This window comes from Equus quagga, chromosome 12 (genome assembly GCF_021613505.1).
Source record: "Equus quagga isolate Etosha38 chromosome 12, UCLA_HA_Equagga_1.0, whole genome shotgun sequence".
NCBI classification, from domain to species: Eukaryota; Metazoa; Chordata; class Mammalia; order Perissodactyla; family Equidae; genus Equus; species Equus quagga.
In genome coordinates, this window is record NC_060278.1 from 35,503,102 (window position 1) to 35,523,226 (window position 20,125).

The 20,125-nt window shown below is 39.9% G+C and overlaps 1 protein-coding gene across 1 annotated transcript in view; it reads left to right on the top strand.

The window, feature by feature from the left end:
• Nucleotides 1-6,345: 6,345 nt before the first annotated feature.
• The window catches only part of FH (fumarate hydratase), a 33,693-nt gene continuing 19,913 nt past the window's right edge, over nucleotides 6,346-20,125 (top strand). Inside the window, exons 1-4 of the mRNA XM_046679545.1 lie at nucleotides 6,346-6,513; nucleotides 12,580-12,714; nucleotides 17,389-17,499; nucleotides 19,011-19,187. Coding sequence (XP_046535501.1) covers nucleotides 6,388-6,513; nucleotides 12,580-12,714; nucleotides 17,389-17,499; nucleotides 19,011-19,187 — 549 coding nt within the window. The 5' untranslated portion in view covers nucleotides 6,346-6,387. The remainder of the gene's footprint in view (nucleotides 6,514-12,579; nucleotides 12,715-17,388; nucleotides 17,500-19,010; nucleotides 19,188-20,125) is intronic.

Consider the following 20,125-nt stretch of genomic DNA (forward strand, 5'->3'; position numbering starts at 1 on the left):
CAAGGTTAAGAAAGCGAAATCCAAGGACAACCAATCACAATCAGCCAATGAGGCTTTAAGCTCCAGCCAATCAAATGATTTCCTTTATTAGCTTCTGCACCTTCTCTAAGTGTCTTTCCCCTGGCTCCTTTCCGTGGAACCCTCCTAACCACTTCCAGTTTGGCACTGCCTGATTCGAATTGAGTTTTGCTCAAATAAACTCATAAAATTTGTAAGATGTCTCAGTTTATCTTTTTAACAGTTTTTACTCTGAAAACCCATATGTGTTAATTCTAAGACATTTTCTTGAATTTATTTGTTTAGTGGTTTTTTCCACTTTGTCTTCCAACATTACCCAGATATTGGACATACTGGACTGTTTCTCTAATTTTTCCAACTTATCTCTCCTATTTTCCTTCTCTTTGAATATTTGCTCTACTCTCTGGGAGATTTGTACAGCCGTATCTTCCAAACATTCTAAGTTTCCTCTAAGAAACCTCCAGTAATCTCCCAGGCTGGGAGATATCCTAAATTTGAATCTTCAAAATCTTTATTTAGAATAATGAGAATATTTTGACTGATAAGAATTGGAACTTACTATCAATTTTGTCAACAACGTGTTGGGATTTAGACCAGAAGGAAGAGAAAACCATTGCATTGTTCATTTGGCCCTCAAGGCAGGACATCAGGTCCCATAACTAGAACAGAAAGCAAAGTAAAAGACAAACATGAACCAAACAAACAAACAAAGGTCAAAAGAAGAAAGAGGTCAATATTGTCATCAGACAAAGTTCAAGGCAAAATAGACCTCTAAGCAAAATAAAAACATTATTTTACATAGATAAAAGGTTACATCCTAAAATGAAGGTGTATAGTGTCAGCCATTAATTTAAAAGCATTTATATTACATTTTCACTATTAAGTAATGTTAAAAAATGATTAAAGAAGACAATTTAGGTGATACATAGAAACTTTATTTAACACTTAATCAGGTGGACAGTCTCCTTTCAGAGAATTACAAGGTGGGGCAGAAAGCAGGCAGCTTTTATAGGATAAAGAACAAGACAGAGAAAAAGAGAAAACATCTGATTGGCTGGGGCCACGTGGTCACCTTGTTGGGGGTGAGAAGGCCCAGAGTTGGCCTGGCATTTGGAGCCTGGCTGATTGGCTGTACTGTGTCTCTGGTCAAGCGGGGCATTCACGGGGACATGAAGTGATCTGAGTTTCCGTTTACTGATGGAGCACCCGGGGCAGGAGCTGCTCCATCTTGGGCCTAGAAATTAATTTCAACAGTAATTACTTCATTATTAAGGTATTTATCTTACATTTTCATTATTAAGTAATGAAACGAAGTTAACTAAGCAAATGTTTCCGAAATTTCAATCATTTGTATAGCACCTGTACAATATATGTAATGTTTTGTTTCAAATTGATGTACATTTTATTTAAATAAAAATGGAACTTTATATTGTTGCTGCAGATGGAAAATGTTTTACTGATAAATAGAAGGGAAACATACAAATACTAAATTGTAGCTGCATTCTACACTGGTAGATAAATTTTAGCCAAAGGCTTTCCTTCTCTTTTTGCAAGAGGATATTAGCCAGTGTTAGACACATGTAAAATATACACTCGCACCAAAAAAGACTTTCTTACTAAATGGGAAGGGCTGGAGGAGAATTGAAAATGGGATAATGGTCAATATCATTTAATGTTGCATTCCGGGGCCACCTACAATTGTCTGGGTACCAATATTGAGTTATATTGGTTACATTGTCCTGATTTCAAGTCATCAGGAAGTTGGGGGAAAAAACAGAAATACAAAATAAACGAAAAGAAAATAGGAAGAAATTAATGATCAAAAAGCACGTTAAAAAAAAAAAACAGAAAAAAGGAGTTGATATATGGAGCCATAATTTGATTTCTAGAAAACATACATTGTCGTGGGAAGATGTGAGATGAACTGGGCTCCTCCCCTGACAAACTCCTAGTAATGGCTTCATCTTCTCTACTTTAAGAAATAAGCTCACCAGAAGTCAGAGGAAATCAAAAAGGTGATAAAGGCAAGTCCGAGAAGGCTAGAGCAACCAGTTGTAACTTTTTAAAAATTACTGTTATGAGTTCTGTAAAACCAGTGTGCAATATTCCCAGGGATGAAGAGGAACAGCAAACAAGCAGAGCTGGCTCATTGGGTTGGAGACATAGAAAGAAGTCAGCTAGATGGGTGGCCCAGAAGAGGCAGAACAGTAAACTGGGTACCAGTAAACAGGGACTTACACACACAACTCCTTATACAAAGAGTGCCTGTCAAGTGCTCTTCATCTTACCAAAGTAGACAGAGACTTTGAATAGAAATGAAAATGAAGAATAAAATGGAGAGGGCTCCTCTCTTAGTGACACAGTATGCCCGTAGCCACATCAGCAACCTTGAGTCCAGCCTGAAACTAAATCTAAGAAAGTCCCTTGAGAGTGGCAGTCAAAGTCAGCTGAAATTCTGAAAATGGGGTATAATGTTATGCATGTTGAGCAAAAGATTTAATTTATAAGTTTTACAGCACTTACTATTTCTGTTGCAGAAAGCCAAAAACGAATACTAAAGAAAAGAAAAAGCTATAAAAATGTGGGAAAGCAAGAACTTTTAAACATATATTGAACGATTATTTGTAACTATATTCATATAAGTTATCTCTACTTTTTACAAGTTTCAGTGAGCAATGCTGTCCAGTTAGGAGCAAATAAAAACTTTTCATATGAAAGACAAGTATAAAAGTTGTATTTCTATGTTACATTCAGTACACGAATATGTCTAAATTTGAAAGTAATTTTTTCATGAAGAGAAAATATTTTAATGTAATTAATGTTTTAAGTATAATTAATAGTACATGGCATTTTAATATTTTATCTGGGTTATCCTGTTTCCCTTTGCTATTGATTGGTTTGGAGGCATCATATAATGCGAAAGTTGGATCAATGAGACTTGAAGAGAGTTTTGCTAAGGGTTTCTGGGAAAGTTCTTTCTCATTTTTCTGGGAGAATTTCTGCAGAGAACCCTCTTTCTCTTTCGTTGAAAGTTATTACATGCAGATGCGAGCTCTGGCATTGCTGCACCCATCTTGTCACACCTGAAGATGAAACCTACACAAAGAAAAGGGTAGAACCAAGAGAACAGAAGAGAAATAAAACTACAACAATCAGATTGTCTCGTTTGGAACCTTTCCCATCTGTGGATTTCCAGTCACGGGAGTCTATCTGGGCCTGATATCCAAGACGGCTCACTCACATGGCTGAGAATCCATGCTGGGTGTCAGCTGGGAGCTCGGCTAGGGCTGTTGACTGGAATGGATACATGTGGCCTCTCCAGCACGACTGTCTCAGGGTGGTTGAACTTTTTACGTGGTGCCTGGCTTATTAGAGAGCAGGGTCCCAAGAAAAGCATGGGGAAGTGGCATGGTCTTTTCTGAGCTAGCTTCAGCAGTCACTCTTCTCAGATTCTATTGATTATTAATGAGGCGTAAGGCCAGCCCAAATTGAAGGGGGAGGACATTTAGACTCATCTGTGGCAAAGTCATACTGTGGAAGAGCATATGGGATGGGAGATATGTTGTCACCCTATGGAGAATAAATTTTGCCACAACTCATTTATTTAATTTTTAAAAATTACTTTTTACTGTACTGTCTCACATGTGGAATCTAAAAAAATCCAAACTCATGTAAAAAGAGATCAGACATGTGATTACCAGAGGTGGAAGAGGGTTGAGAGGGGGAATTGGAGGGAGGTGGTCAAAAGGCACACATTTTCAGTTATAAGATAAACAAGTACTAGTGATGGAACGTACAACATGATGACTATAGTTAACACCGTTTTCTGATACACAGGAAATTTATTAAGAGAGTAGATCCTAAAAGTTCTCATCACAAGGAGAAAAATTTTTTTCTTTTCTTCTTTCTTTTCTTTCTATTGTATCTATAGGAGACAATGGATATTAGCGGAACCTACTGCGATAATCATTTCCCAATATATGTAAATCAAGTCAGCATGCTGTATACCTTAAACTTGCACAGTGATGTCTATCAATCATTTCTCAGTAAAACTGGAAAAATATTTTTAATCACTCTGCAGTGCCAGGAACCATTTCCTGGGAAATATTAATAATGATACAGAAAATGAATGCCACAATTGCCTTCAAAATACTTAAGATCCTGGGCTAGCTGGATGCCCTTGGGCATCAATTTATAAACAGGAATAATAATAGGGTCTACCTTGTGGGGTTGTTTTGAGTATCAAAAGAATTAATACATGTAAAGTGCTTAGAGAAATCTCTGGATCATAACATGTATCAATAGGTGATGTTAAAAAGGATGAAAATAGACCATTTATAAAGTCTATCAATTTGAATTTTAAAAGGTTAAACTGTGTGGTGGAAACAGAAGATACATTTAAAAGGAAACAAAATTGTCTAAAATAAAATGAGAAACATACATCAGGCCAAGACAACCAATACTGGCATAGAAATATCAATAACAGAAAAAGTTTAAAATAACAAGGAACAATAGGAGTGAACAGGGATGTTACCCAATGAAGAGAGAGAAACCATCTACAAAGAAATTACAAACTTACGTTCACTGAAGCATTGTGTGTAATAGCAAAAAATACCCTTCATTAGGAAACTGGGTAAGTAAAATGTTTTATATTCATGTGACGGAATACTGTTAAGGTAAAAAGATTATATCAGACCTCAAAATATATAGTTATTGAACAGTAAAACTTTAAATTTTCAAAACCATTGTTTGCACACTAACATGCAAAGCGAAAAATACGCAGATGAGCTGAAAAGAAGACATAGCAAAATAATGATAGCTGCTGGGAAGATTGGGAAGAAAATGCCACTCTATTATTAGTGATTTGTTATTTCTTTTATTTCATGAAGAGTATCAAGCAAATCATCAAAATGTTAGCATTTCCCAGGAAATGACTAGGTAATTGCTACTTAGTTGGTTAAAATGTTAGCATTTCCTAGGTAATTGTTAGTAAACATTTGTTTCTGTAGTTTTCTGTCAAACCAAAGACAAAGCTAACAATACTATCTTCACGTTAAGCTTTGTTTAATGTTAGTGTTGTCTGCCTTTTAATGGTGGAAAGAGCAAACATGGGATAGGTGGTTGACTGTTTTCTAAAACCACTGCATTATCTTTCTATTCTGAATTTTTTTCATTTATTCTGACCTTCTAATTTCAAGATAATCCTTGGTTTCACTTTTTCATCAAATATTTTAGTAATTTATGAATCATCAGTTGACAGAGGGAGGAGATACTGAGATATAAAGAATTCAGGTGGGTTTCCTGAAGTGTTTTGATTGTAGTTCAACTAAGATGCTTTCATTTAAATTTTCATAAATTTCATTTAAATTTTCATACTTTAAATATATATGAGTCAAATTCATAAGCCACAAAATAACAAAAATGGTGTTACCAACAGTCTGACAGAGACCAACTCTTAAAAGCTTGGCTTTGCAGATCCTTGACCTTTGACTTCTGGACATCATATAGGGGTTCTCTTTCTTGAGCAACTGTCATCTGGTGCCAAGCAATAAAAAGGAGAAGAAATGAGAAAAGAGAAAATTGCGGCTCAAGTGCAATTTTGTATCAGCTCCTGCTTTTTGGTCATCACCTATTACATTAAAACAATATACTTTTAATTTGAAAATGTATATCTTATCAACGCAAAAAACTTGTAAAACAAATGCAAATAGTAAAAATTCCCAAATCGCCTATAATTATGGACATATTCCACACTACATTTTAAAAGAGCGTTCTGAGAGTACACATTAAGGAGAGAAAGGAAATCGTAGAGATCTCAAAATGACAAGTTAAACGAAATGAGTAATTATCTTTAAGTGTTGACATTTGGATAATTATTTCATTCTCTATACTTTGCTGTGCTTTTCAAAATTTCCATACTGAAACTGTAATCTGGAATAAGGAAAAAAGTTCCAACAGAAAGAACACGTAATGAGCGGTTACATGATAAATAAATGCGTAAATAAACATTTCTTCCTAGGCTACTCCACCAAGCAAACAGCAACTGACGATCCATTAGCTAGTACCCTCCCTCTCTGGCAGCCGCACACAGCTACCAAGCCGCTTCAAACAACCCGCATCGCCTTTCCCATAAGCCCCTTCTCTAGTTTCCCATGAATCCGAGGGCTTCAAATGTCTGTTCTACAACAAGGCAGTTAAGCCCGCCCCCTCACTCTTTACTGGCCATTCACGACTGGTCCCGCCTCGTCCGCTCGGTTCGAGGCCGTTGATTGGATGAGAGCGGAGCCCGGTGGGCGGGGCGGGTTCTGACAGCCGGCGCGGAGGCGTGGCCACAGCGCCCGGGGACTCTGCCCTGACTCTCGCGGCACCATGTACAGCGCGCTCCGGCTCGTCGCGCGCCCACGGCGCCTCTTCCGGGCTCCGGGCGCAGCCTCGGCTCCGGTCTCCTGTGGCGCGGCGGCCCACCCCTGCCGGCCCCCGAGCGCCGCGCGAATGGTGAGCGCGGGCCCCGTCCCGGCCTCCGCGCGGTGACCTTCAGCCCTCCGGCGCGCCGGCTGAGTGCCCGCGGGCTGGCGGGAGGGCTTCCTCCAGCGCCGCTTCCCCCGCGCCGCGCCCGGCCGGCGAGGGGCTCCCGCCGCCCCCAGCGCGCGGGGGAGGAACCTCTGCCCCGGGGCCGGCGGCTGGGGGTCTGCGGGCGCCCCTGGGCTCGGCCCAGCCCGGTCGCGCCCCTGCCCGCGCCGAGGCCCCGTCGGGGGCGGCCCCGCCTGCCCCGCGTACCCCGCTCCTCGTGGCAGGGCCTCGGCGGCCCGGCGCTGGTCCCGCCGCCTGTGCGCTGTGGCTTCCCGGGCTCCCTGTGCAGAGCTGTCGGGTCCAGGTGGGGCTGAGGGGTCGTACGAACGTCGCATTTACTTCTCGTGCAGCTGCCCGTGTAGTCGTTAGGCTGAGCGCGGTCCGCCCGCTTCCCTTTGTAAACTCCGAGAGTTTGTGCACGTGGGCGGAGTGCGCTGCGCGTGTCGGCGGAGGCGGGCAGGACCCGCCTGTGGCTGAACGAGCGCGATCGTTCGGAAAGGCCGCCGGCGAGCTGGAAGGTCCGAGGCCGCGTCCCGGCCGCTGCCCTGAGTGTGCATTGTGCTCGCCGGGTGCCACCTCCGGTACAACCGGCTGTGACAAGCATCGCGTGCCGGTGTGCAGGTGTACGTGGTCAGGAGAGGTTTGGGAGAGGAATGATCTATTCGGAAGAGTGGCAGTGCTGCCCTGTTCGCTGTGCTGTCGTGGGAGCTCTCAATCAAAGAAAGGAGATCCTCTTATCCAACTCAAGAGTTGGACTTTGGCGAGTGGTCTCTGCGCCTCAGTTTCTGCCTGTATAATGAAAATAATTACAGCTACTCAGCAAGCTTGTCCGTGTGAAAGGACTTTGACCGAGCTTGGCAGGCAGTGAGTGATCATTAAAAATGCTTCTATCTAGGATATTTCAAAGCCCCAAGATGTTTTCTGGACTGTAAACTTTAAAATAATTTGATGGCCTCACTATACCTGAAACTACAAAATCTAGAGTTCTTTACATTCCTGGAACTTCTTGCTCGAATAATTTTAGTGCATTTTAGAGCCTTTCAAAATTTTATTTTTTACTTATTTAGTGTATTGTAAAAGGGAATAGGAGACTAGAGAACTGAATATATTGCCTGTAAATGTCAAAAAATAGCACTGCCTTTTAGTGTTGTAATGTTAGCTAACATCAGATGAGGCTAATTTTTTCCCCTCTAATTTTTTTTTTTTCCTTTTTCTCCCCAAAGCCCCGCGGTACATAGTTGTATATTCTTAGTTGTGGGTCCTTCTAGTTGTGGCATGTGGGATGCAGCCTCAGCGTGGTTTGATGAGCAGTGCCCTGTCGGCGCCCAGGATTCGAACCAACGAAACACTGGGCTGCCTGCAGCAGAGCACGCTAACTTAACCACTTCCCTACAGGGCCAGCACCTCCCCTATAATTCTTAATACACCTTTTGCCCTCTGTTCTCAGCCCCAAAATCTGTATTGATTTTGTTGAGATTTTCTTGTTGCTAGTGTTGAGAAATTCACATAACCCAAATGCCGTAAGTTACCTTTTATCGGAAAGAACACATAAAAGTTTGTCCAATAGGAAAACAACATATTTATTGAATACCTGCTATATATTGGCCCTATAAATAAGACAGTTGCTATGCACATAGAGTTTAGAGACTACTGGGGAAGGTTAAATACACAAAGAAATCAGGCACAGTTAATTCACTGTGACAGATGCTGCTCAGGAGAGAAAGTACCGTGCGATTGAACCTGTGTAACAGCCCAGCTGGGACGTCGGCCTGGCTGCCTGGTGGAGGGGAAGCCCTACATGTTTTTAAAGTCTGTTTTCTTTATTTCTTTAATGATCTTCAGAATGGCCATAAAGTCTGGAAACAGAGATAGTATCTTCTTCTGTATGGCAGTGTAATATCAATAAACCATTTGTTGTGCATTTGCCAATCTTTCAAGACTTGGTGGTCCCCCTGTATTTTAAGACCAGACAGACTTTTTTCAGAAAGAAACTGAAAACACAAACGCAATGAAGTCAAATTTTGGATTTTTATCCCTTGAGGTCGTCTTTTTGCCTGAGAAGTGGTTTGAATTTTCTTGAACACTGAAATACTCTTTAACCCACCTTAGACTGAGAATCTGAAAGGCGTTTGACCTCTTCTTTAGGAGGTGCCATGGTTTAGTTACTGGTTGTCTTACACGTGCACATACATGGGGACATTTTATAGGCCCGAGGCCTGTATTTTTGGGCTGACCTTTCTGGTTTAGGCTGGCATGCAGATTTTGAGATGGCCTCATCAGTTCCTGAGGTTAGCAGGTGCTAACAGTCCTTGGTATTTCTAGAGCCTAATAGCAATCACAGGCAGCGAACACTGGACACATCACCTATTTGTGCTTCTCCAGGAGGGGAAGTGACTGTGAACACGCATCTCGGGGGCACCGTGGGGAAATTGCGCCTTTGTGCCTGCCCGAGCCTGGCTGGTTAAACTCTTCAAACCATGATGTTAATCCCTGAGAGGACAAACCAAGCTTCGCCCAGAAATTCTGCTCTCTGAATTATGGGATATGAAGACATTGTTTTCAAAAAGACTTTTTGTAACAATGGATATATTATATGAATTAAAAACTTATTTATATTTAAGAGATGCCATTCGTCACTTCATTTTTCATCAAAAGCACTAATTTTCTCATTCCTTTAGGTCAGCACCCTCCTCTTCTTGCTCATGCCACTGGGAGGAGAGAATGTGGATGATAATGTGGGAAGGTTTTGAAAACCGCACCAGTGTTGTTGAAACCTCAGGTGGACTCATTAGTGACTGCTGAAATAATGAAGTGTATAGTAACCAGCATTTTTGTTATTATTTTTGATAGAATAGCATAGAATAGAAAATATGAGTGTGTGACCTACACTGATGAAATTTTGTTTCAGTCTTGTGTGTCACGTGTGCACGTGTCACAATTGCTGCCGTATAAAGGTTTGTCTTCTGTGGTCACTGTAAAGAGAGTTTGAAGAGGTTTGGCAGCATCATCTGGTTCATTGTTCTCTGTTCATTTTATATATGTTCTTACATAGCAGGTGCCAACCCTGCATAGGCATAGCCTCCTCTGACAGGTCGTTTTTCTCATTCCTGGTGCCTTCCAAAGTGTTTTACAGCACTTCTCCAGCTTCTCTTCTCTGAATTTGTACACCCTGTCTCTTTCCTGGGGTTAAATAAATAGATAACTTTTTGGCGTTTTGGAATAGTTTGTTATTAGCTAAGCTGATGCAAACAGTGTTTGTTGTTTCGAAGTTGCGATGTTTATTTTTATTATAAGGACAAGAAATATGTATATATATTTTGTGTGTGTGTGTGTGTGAGAGGAAGATTAGCCCTGAGCTAACATCTGTTGCCAATCATCCTCTTTTTGCTTGGGGAAGATTGTCCCTGAGCTAGCATCTGTGCCAGTCTTCGTTGTTTTGTATGTGGGATGCCGCCGCAGCATGGCTTGGTGAGTGGTGTGTAGGTCCACATGTGGGATCCAAACCTTTGAACCCCAGGCCACTGAAGTGGAGCACGCGAACTTAACCACTATGCCACCAGGCCAGCCCAGGAAGTGTAGTTTTTGAAGTGTTTGCTGAGATTATATTTCAGCCGCAATTGACTTCTGCACTTTTTAAAAGATCAGTGTTGAGATCGTAGAATTTGATTGAGGCTGTTGTTTCCTTTAAGATTTAAGCAAAAGAACATAGCTGAATTTATTCATCTAGATCTTTCCAAGTAACTTTGAATGGATCTGAGTTTTATCATAGCAACCTGTTACTTAGAGGACAAAGTTATTGCTGTTTTATGATGAAAATTTAATAATTTTGAACACAAAAAATGGTGATATAAGTTTAAGGAATTGAACTTGATTTCACAAATGACCAATGGAAACCAGTCTCCCTTCTTTGGAGCCGGCATCTTGTTGCTGTCTCATAGCAAGGTGATGGAGAGCAAGAACTAGCTCGTGTGTGCAGTACCACTGCTGTCATTGCTAATGTTATGGAAACAGAGGATATTTTAGCACGCGAGGATATTTACTTAGGATACCCAAGACAAGATCATATTGCACAGTATTTTTATTGTGTAACCAAGCTCTATTAGAGAAAAATCTAACTGCCTGTCTTCCAGCTGCTTTTATTCTGCAGGGTAGGGGTACAAGGCTGCCCACTCACGGGCTTATAGTGGGCCAGTCTGGAGTCCCTCCCTCCATTTCTTGGCTTATGGAAGTACTGATAAAAAGGAAACCAGATGCTTTTGGAATCCCTCAGTCCGGGGTTTGAATGTTTCAGCCTTCCGCCTTGCTGTCTGGGTGATCTGCTGAGATTATGTAGTCTCTCCAAGCCTCCATGTCTCCTTTAAGGTGGGGGTACGAACAGTAAAATCTCCTAGGGTAGTTGTGAAAGTCAAATAAGGTACTTCTTGAAAAGTGCTGACTGCATAGCACAGTGAATGCGAGAGTGTGATTATTTTTATTTGTTGTTTCTCCTGATGGCTAGGCCAGTCCCCTGCAGACTTCCAGTCATAGAAAAGAAATGCACCTCATTGGTCCTACTCCTGTATTTGTCCATGGATACAATGGTATTTTTCTTTTCATGCAGTCTGAAAGGCTTTATAGCATATAAAGGGTTTTGTAAATCTTTCTAGTCCGAGGGGATGCCTAGAAATTAAATTTTTCCTTGTCAGGACTGTTTACTAAGACAAAATTACTTGGCTAGGGATTTTTAAATTTTTTGAGTCATCTGACCATGTTTATTTTATCATTAATGCAAGATGAACATTAATTAAAGCTCTGAGTCTCTGAAGTCTCCTTAATATAAAGTATCATCTGTAAATTCCGTATTTCTATTGTTTTACTATAAATTTTTTACAGTTTTATAAAATATTTGTTGAGCAGTTACTAATTTTTTATTAATGTAAGTTGATGTACTTGGTAGCATCCTAGGTTCGCCATAAAAGGTATGTGGGTCGTGGGTTCTTATTCTGGATGGTGGATTGGCTTCGAGATGTAAGCTCCCTAAGACCACATGTAGGATTTTGTATACATGTGAGTATGTTCCTTTTGGTAGAGAGAGGATCCCTAGCTAGCCCCGTGTTCACACAGGTTCCATCCCCCTGACGGGGGTAGGGACCGCCCCAGCCCATCTGCCCTTCTGGACGTTTCCTTTACTGTACGAGTGAGAAGAGCTGACTGGCTGCAGGTGGCGCGGCTCCTGAGCGCTGGGCTGTCTGACTGCAGGGCCTGGACTGTGAGTCCTGCGCGCAGCTTGCTCTCAGGCAGAGTATTCGGAGACCACGTGACGCTGTGTTTGAATATATAATATATACAAATTGTAAGTTACCATTCTTAGACCGTTTTCCAAAGTTCCCAGAATATAAGCATTAACCTGAGTACATTGAATTGGCCAAAACTTGACCAGAAATAGGCGTACTCTTGAATTGGAAAAGATTACTATTATTACTTTAAAGGCTTTCTTCGTATTTATCATCTGTGTAGTGTATGAATTCTTCGGTCTGTCTTTAACATCTATATTAATAAATTTGTGTGACAAATTTCTCAAGAAAAGAGCTGGAGCTGGGGAGTAGAATGAGAATCAGAATGAGATTGATTTATTCATTTATTTTTTGCACCGAGGAAGGTTGACCCTGAGCTAACATCCTTTGCCAGTCCTCCTCGTTGTTTGCTCAAGGAAGATTAGCCCTGAGCTAACGTCTGTACCCATCTTCCTCTGCTTTATATGTGGGACATCACCACAGCGTGGCCAGTGAGTGGAGTAGGTCCATGCCTGGGATCCGAATGCACGAATCCGGGCCGCTGACGTGGGGTGTATGGAACTTTAACCACTTGGCCGTGGGGCCAGGCCCCAAATGGGATTTTTTGTCTTTAGGGGTTCTTATTAAGGTTTCTTTTCCCTTACAGCTGATGGGATGTTGTTGATTTTGATACTTGGTTTCATTTCAAGCTATAACAGTGTCTTATCTTTATCTTTAGGCATCTCAAAATTCCTTTCGAATCGAATATGATACCTTTGGTGAACTGAAGGTCCCGAATGATAAGTATTATGGTGCCCAGACCGTGAGATCCACCATGAACTTTAAGATTGGAGGTGCGACAGAGCGCATGCCGGTAAGTGGCTTTTATGGAAATGTTGGCTGACTTTGGGTGAACTAGGCTTTATTCACAGGAGTCACTTTACTTTACAAATAAATATTTTACAGTTAAAATGTAAAGTTATTGGAGAATTGGCATTGTGAGTAATAAGATATTCCTCTTTCATTAAAATGTCAAAGAACTTTTTGAAGTTTAGTATACTGTTATTTTGAGCTGTGGCTTTGAATATTTTGGATTTTTATTTGATAGAACTAAATGATTGGTCTTTTCATTCTTGCCGGGATTTTTCAGATTTTTACTAGGATTTTACAGTTTGTAAGCATTTTTAATTTCAATACTTAATTTTATTTTTTTACTGATTTAAAACTGATTTTTAAAAAAACCGATTTAAAAGAAAATAGGTTTTTCTCTTATTATGCTTGGTTTCAGTTTCAGAAAAGTATAGACAAATGCATAAAAATATTATTTTTCACCATGTCTGGGATATAATATATTAGTATTTGTTCAATGCCACATGAATGATTTAATGATTAGAAAACTTTCTACCATATTTTATTAAATCTAAGGTAGCATCAGTTGGAAGATGCACCAATATGTACCACTAAGAAAGGAAAAGGCTGCCAATTAAAGTTGTGACATGTCATTGATTGTAGGATGCATCTGATTTCAGAGATGTTGAAGTGTGAAAAGAGTTGATGAAATACATGTCCTATGGGAGCCCAACTGGAGCATGAAAAATAGTTACTGCCGGAGTGCAGGATAGGCTAGTAAGCCTAGAAGTAGCTGGACTTCACCCAGGGAGCTATTAGCAGTTGTCGTCTCAGTATACTTCGTGTCTTAGAATAATTTTAACGTCCATATTTTAGCTCATTCCTAAGCCTTCAAGACTGAATCATGACAGGTTCATATAGTTCTATAACAGGCAGCTGAATCTTCTTGAAGAAAATCTCTCTGTTATTGCTCCCTACAGCAAGCTGGCTGGGGAGGTAAACATAGACCAGACTACATGGTTGGGAGACAAAGGGTAGCAGTTGATCCTAAAATATTCTCATCTTGTTCAGCCCCTGGGATTAGAGAGGTCAGTCCTGACCAATATTGATGGGAGTCAGCGTGGCTCCTGTTTGGATTGTCCTGCTTCAGCCAGCAAGGTGTGTGGTCCTGGGGTGCAGGATTGCTGCTCCTGCTCCAGAGACAGGGCAGCTGTTTGGATCACACATCTATGAAAGATGGACACATGGGCTATCAATTTTGTCAACGTGCATCCATCTGGATTAATTTCCTGATCTTTGTTACATATAAAGCAGACTGAAGTGCCGTGAACTGAGTAGTGTAATTAACCCAACCCTTTGTACCTGAGGCCCAAAGGAAAACAAGACCAAAACAGATTATGAGCTTCTGATGTGAGGAAATTCAGAATAACGAAACCCTTCTTTCCTCCCCAGGGACACATTTTACCATTTTATTTTAATGGTATTCAGTGAGTCTCTCTGCTGTGACCCGTTTTCATGTTTGTGAGTCCACAAACACTGGGATCAGTCACTCCATTCCCGTGGGCGTTTGCTGATGACTTGGGTGGTGGTTTAACCCACACTCAGGCTTCCTGTAGACTTTTGAATTCCCATGTGTTTTCATGTTTAAAATGTTAAGTTTCTAATCCTATGTGCCATTTGTCTCCATTCCTTTGGGTAAAAAACTTATAAATGTTTTAATTTTAGTTTCTTAAAATTCAAAATAGGGGGCCAGCCCTGTGGCGTAGTGGTTAAGTTCAGCACACTCCACTTCGGCAGCCTGGGTTTGCAGGTTCGGATCCCGGGTGCAGACCGCACCACTCATCAGCCATGCTGTGATGGCAACCCACGTGCAAATATAGAGGCAGATTAGCACAGATGTGAGCTCAGGGCTCATCTCACTCAGAAAAAATAAATACATAGAAATGTTCTGGTTTTATTTCCTTTTCTGTGTGCCTGTCAGTTTATCCTCTCTTTCACCCAGGTTTGATGTGTCTTATTCCTTACTTCTCTGTGTTTTTCCGTTTGGATTCGCTCTGAGGACTGTAACCTTAATAAATTCATTGCTCTTCCTCACCCTTCCTTTCTCCCGCCTGCCCTTTCCCCATTCAAACCAGGAGTGGGCTCTGTACCACAGTCTGTCTTATTAATTTTGATGAGAACACATAATTTACCTATCTTAAAATCAGGTAAAATTCATCAAAAGTAACTCAGTTTATCCCTTTAAATTTGGTGAGGTGATTTGGAGTGGAAAGTGAAGAGATCTGCAGACTAAGTGGGTGTGAAATATGGTTATATATATCAGAAGCAAGCATCTTTCAGTCTGTAGAACTCTGGGTTTAAAAATAATTCTTCTGAGAGCAATTGCCACTGATTTATTGAGTGTAAGGCTTCACTGACTAACTAGAATATCATACTTTTTGGCTTTGAGATGAGCTATACCTATTCAGTAACTGGTTATTTTATATAAATTGGCAGTTAAATATGTTATTTTTATCTTATTTATTTATTTATTGAGGTATAATTGAAATATGACATTATGTTAGTTACAGGAGTACAACATAATAATTCAATATTTGTATACACTGTGGAATGATCACCACAATAAGTCTAGTTAACATCTGTCACCATACACAGCTAAGAAAAGTTTTTTCTTGTGATGAGGATTTTTTGTTCTATTCCCTTAGCAACTTTTAAATATGCAGTGTAGTATTATTAGCTGTATAGTTATATGTAGTCACCATGCCATACATTACATCCGCATGACTTACTTTGTAACTGGAAGTTTGTGCCTTTTGACTTCCTTCACTGTTTCACGCACCCCTCCGCCCCCTGCTCCTGGCAACCACCAGTCTGTTCTCTATATCTATGAGCTTGGTTTTTTGTTTGTTTGTTTTGTTATTTTGATTCCACATATAGGTGAGATCATACAGTATTTGTCTTTCTCTGTCTCTGACTGACTTTGTTTAGCATGATGCTCTCAAAGTCCATCCACGTTGTTGCAAATGACAAGATTTCATTCTTCTTTATGGCTGAGTAGTGTTCCATTGTGTGTGTATGTGTATATATATGTATATACACACCACATCTTCTTTGTCTATCAGTGAACACTTAGGTTGTTTCCATATCTTGGCTATTGCAAGTAATGCTGCAGTGAACGTAGGGGTGCTTATATCTATTTGAATTAGTGTTTTCATTTTCTTCAGATAGATACCTAGAAGGGGAATTGTTGGATCACATAGTAGTTTTATTTTTAATTTTTCAGGGAACTTTCATACCGTTTTCCATAGTGGCTACACCAATTTACTTTCCCACCAGCAGTGCACAAGGGTTCCCTTTCCTCCACATCCTCACCAAAACTTGTATTTCTTGTCTTTTTGATAATAGCCATTCTCACTGATGCGAGGTGATATCTCATTGTGGTTTTGATTTGCGTTTCCCTGATGATTAGTGATGTTGAACACCGTTTCATGTACTTTCAGACATTTGTATGTCTTCTTTGGAAAAATGTCTCTTCCTGTCTTTTGCCCTTTTTTTTGGTTTGTTTGAGGAAGATTAGCCCTGAGATAACATTTGCCACCAATACTCCTCTTTTTGCTGAGGAAGACTGGCCCTGAGCTAACATCCCTACCCATCTTCCTCTACTTTATATGTGCGATGCCTACCACAGCATGGCTTGACAAGCAGTGCGTGGGTCTGCGCCCGGGATCTGAACCAGTGAACCCTGGGCTGCCAAAGCAGAATGTGCAAACTTTACCACTGTGCCACTGGGCTGGCCCTCTTTTGCTCATTTTTTAATTGGATTGAATGGGGTTTTTTGTTGTTGTTATTGAGTTGTATAAGTTCTGCATTTGTTTGGATGTTAACCCCTTATCAGATATATGATTTGCAAATATTTTTCCTATTCAGTAGGTTGACTTTTCGTTTTGTTGATGACTTCCTTTGCTGAGCAGAAGCTTTTTAGTTTGATGTAGTCCCACTTGTTGATCTTTTGCTTTTGTTGCCTTTGCTTTTGGAGTCAGATCCAAAAAATCATTGCCAAGGCCAGTGTCAAGAAGCTTACTACCTGTGTTTTCTTCTAGGAGTTTTATGGTTTCAGGTCTTACAATCAAGTCTTTAATCCATTTTGAGTTAATTTTTGGGTAAGATAGTAGTTTAGTTTCATTCTTTTGAGTGTGGCTGTCTAGTTTTCCCAACACCATTTTGTTACATTTATTTGCTTTTTTGTTTTTAAGAGAAAAAGGAAAACTTATAATGTAGCGTGGGATTCAGTGAGGGAAAATAATGGTGCTTGTTGGTGAAATGATTGAGTACCATTTGTTTTTACATATATGAAATGAACACATACATTGTAATGTGTCATAAAATAGGATGAATGATACATTGTATATGTGTGAATATGTGTGTGTATATATGTATATGTGTTGTGAGGCATACACACATCTATTTGAAGAGTCAATGTATTTGCTTTTATTTGGTTCCCTAAACAAATAGATACATGATGATTCTTAGTTTATTATATACCTAACTGTAATCTTTCTCTATATCCTAAACATTCGAGTCATAGTATTACTTAAGTTATTGTTTTGCATACAGTTTTTGCACCTGCGTAAAATAGAAATCTTAAACTTTCATTCTTAACTGACGTTGCAAATTTGAGATTTTTTTTGATCAATTTTAGATTCCAGTTATTAAAGCTTTTGGCATCCTGAAGCGAGCAGCTGCTGAAGTAAACCAGGATTATGGTCTTGATCCAAAGATTGCTAATGCAATAATGAAGGCAGCAGATGAGGTAGGAGGTGATAAGTGTGTTTACTTAATGGCGTCAGACCCATATCATCCACCAGATGATGATAAGCTTTGGCAGGAGGAAAGGGGCACTGTGAATTCTTGAGTTAGTGAATTTCAAGGTAGTGTGGGAGCATTATTGTTTGGTGAGGATGTTAATATGGTGCTTAAAATACTGTATTGTGGCAGAATTTCTGGATGATATTATACCTTTTCTTTGTAATTCTCTTGACTTTTTCTTTTAATTTGAATAGTTAAAAATTTTTGAAGAGACGCTGTTTAAACATGTATTTGATTTCTTATTTTATGTATAAATGATTCCTTTTAAAACTAGTCGATTATTTGATAATACGTATGGAGAATGTAATCTCACTAATCTTAAGGAGGCAATGAGAGATAACAGTTTAAAAACTCTATACATAATGTTCATTGCAGTACTGTTTATAATAATAAGAAATTAGACAGTATCCATCCCTAACAGCTGATTAGATAAGTTATAATGTGCAGTCATAGAAAATTAGTTTTTTAAAGAATATCATATAACAGAGCCTACCATATGAGACGTAGGGGAAAAGGTAGCAAAATGTATGTATTTTATGATCCTAATTTTGTTTAGCAAAAATGAACAGAAAACATGCGTTTTTCCGTATATACATATACACTCCCGTTGCTTGGAGTGGAGACTGGAGGGAGATGCCAAAAGGCTGGGAGTCGTTATATGAGGGGTAGAACTATGATGACTACTATACTGATCACCCATTATTTTTATGTAACTAGGAAAAGGAAAAAGTTTTACTTTAAAGTGAACCAATTGTTTAAGTTAATAGATTTCTAAAGTGCATGCTAATATTTTTAAGCTAAAATTATTCCAGAAAATGAAGTTAAGCACTGACTCTCTTAGAAAGCTTACAATTCAGAAACTAACACATTAACTTAAAGTATAAAAATATGAGAAAAATAGGGACAAATCTGGACTGTGTTTGTCTCTACACTTGGCAGTTGCTGCTCACCGGACATCTGTGCGATGAAGTAGCTATTAGTGAGCTCACTCTCTCAAGTTAGTAGTTCATTATCGTGCTGACTCTGGCTCTAACATCTGCTGGATATTCCTGCTGAGCACCAACAGGAAATGTATCTAACACATTAACACATTTGCCAGCCTTAACAGGGGCCCTGTCTGGGGCTTATTAGAGGAAGCAGTTGGAGAAATAGAAGAGAGATGGTTTTGAGTCAGGTTTCTTTTGGAATTGGTGAAGTTGCTGTGCCATGAACAGCAGATGATCTTTCCCCCTTTAAAGTAGCCATGGTTGGAGCGAGTGGTGCTGCAGTTTACACGTGATAGCCAGCCACGAACTCTGGCACCAGCAGTAAATCGTTTAGCATATGAAAAAGGGGAACATCTTTAAACTGGTACTATAAGTGGTGCCAACTTAATCATAGTTAATTAAAATAGCTAAGTGGATATTGAATATTTCTTCTTTTCAAAAATTTATTTTTTATCATTTTGTTCTACAGGTAGCTGAAGGTAAATTAAATGAGCATTTTCCTCTCGTGGTGTGGCAGACTGGATCAGGAACGCAGACAAATATGAATGTAAATGAAGTCATTAGCAATAGAGCAATTGAAATGCTAGGAGGTGAACTTGGCAGCAAGAAGCCCGTGCACCCCAATGATCATGTTAATAAAAGCCAGGTCAGTATATGGTCTCTTCTTTTCTTTGTTATAAATTGAAAAGAATACCTGAGATTTTTCTTGTAAAACAAGCGTTAGCTTTTTGACAAGGAGGGTTCATTATGCTTATATTCTTTAATGAAAAAGGCTTCTTATATCTTCTTATTTCTTTTAGGAATCTTGGGTCTATGTCTTAAACTTCATAAAGATCACTTTTAGGGAAAAAAAAAATCACTTTTAGGACACCTAAATTTAGTATATGTTATAATTTTATTGTTTGGTTTATTTTTTAAGAACTATTTTGAAATAGTTTTACGTTTCTAAAAGAATTGAAAGACACTTCGAAGAGTCCCTGTATACCCTTCACCAGCTTCCTTTAACGTTAGACGTTTTACATGCCCCTGGCGCATTTATCACACTGAGAAATTAGCATTCGTGCACACTCTTAACTAAACAGACTGTGTTAGGATTCCCTTAGTTTTCTGCCAGTGTCCTTTTTCTCTTCTAGGATTCAGGTCAGGCCACACACTGCGTTTAGTCATCGCATCCCCCCAGCCTCCTTCCATCTGTGGCAATTTGTCGTCACTGTTGAACGTAGTGGTTAGGTATTTTGTAGAATGTCCCTCCGTTTGGGTTTGTCTGATCTTTTCTCGTAATTGGACTGAGACTGGATTTTTGGGAATACTCTTAAAGAAGGGGGGGCCCTTCTCATTGCATCATTTGGGGGGTCATGACAGCAGCATGCCCTGGTGCTGGTGATGTTAGCCTGAATCACTGGGTTAAGATGGCATCTGCCAGGTTCCTCCACCTTCCGTCCTCTCTTGGTTAGAAGTGAGTCACTGAGTCGGGCCTGTGCTCTGCGCAGTACACTTGGCTTCACTTGCTAAAGGGAGGAGTGTCAGGAAATTTTGTATGTGTTAAAATCACCACAGAATCAATAGAGAACTTCGAGGCTGTGC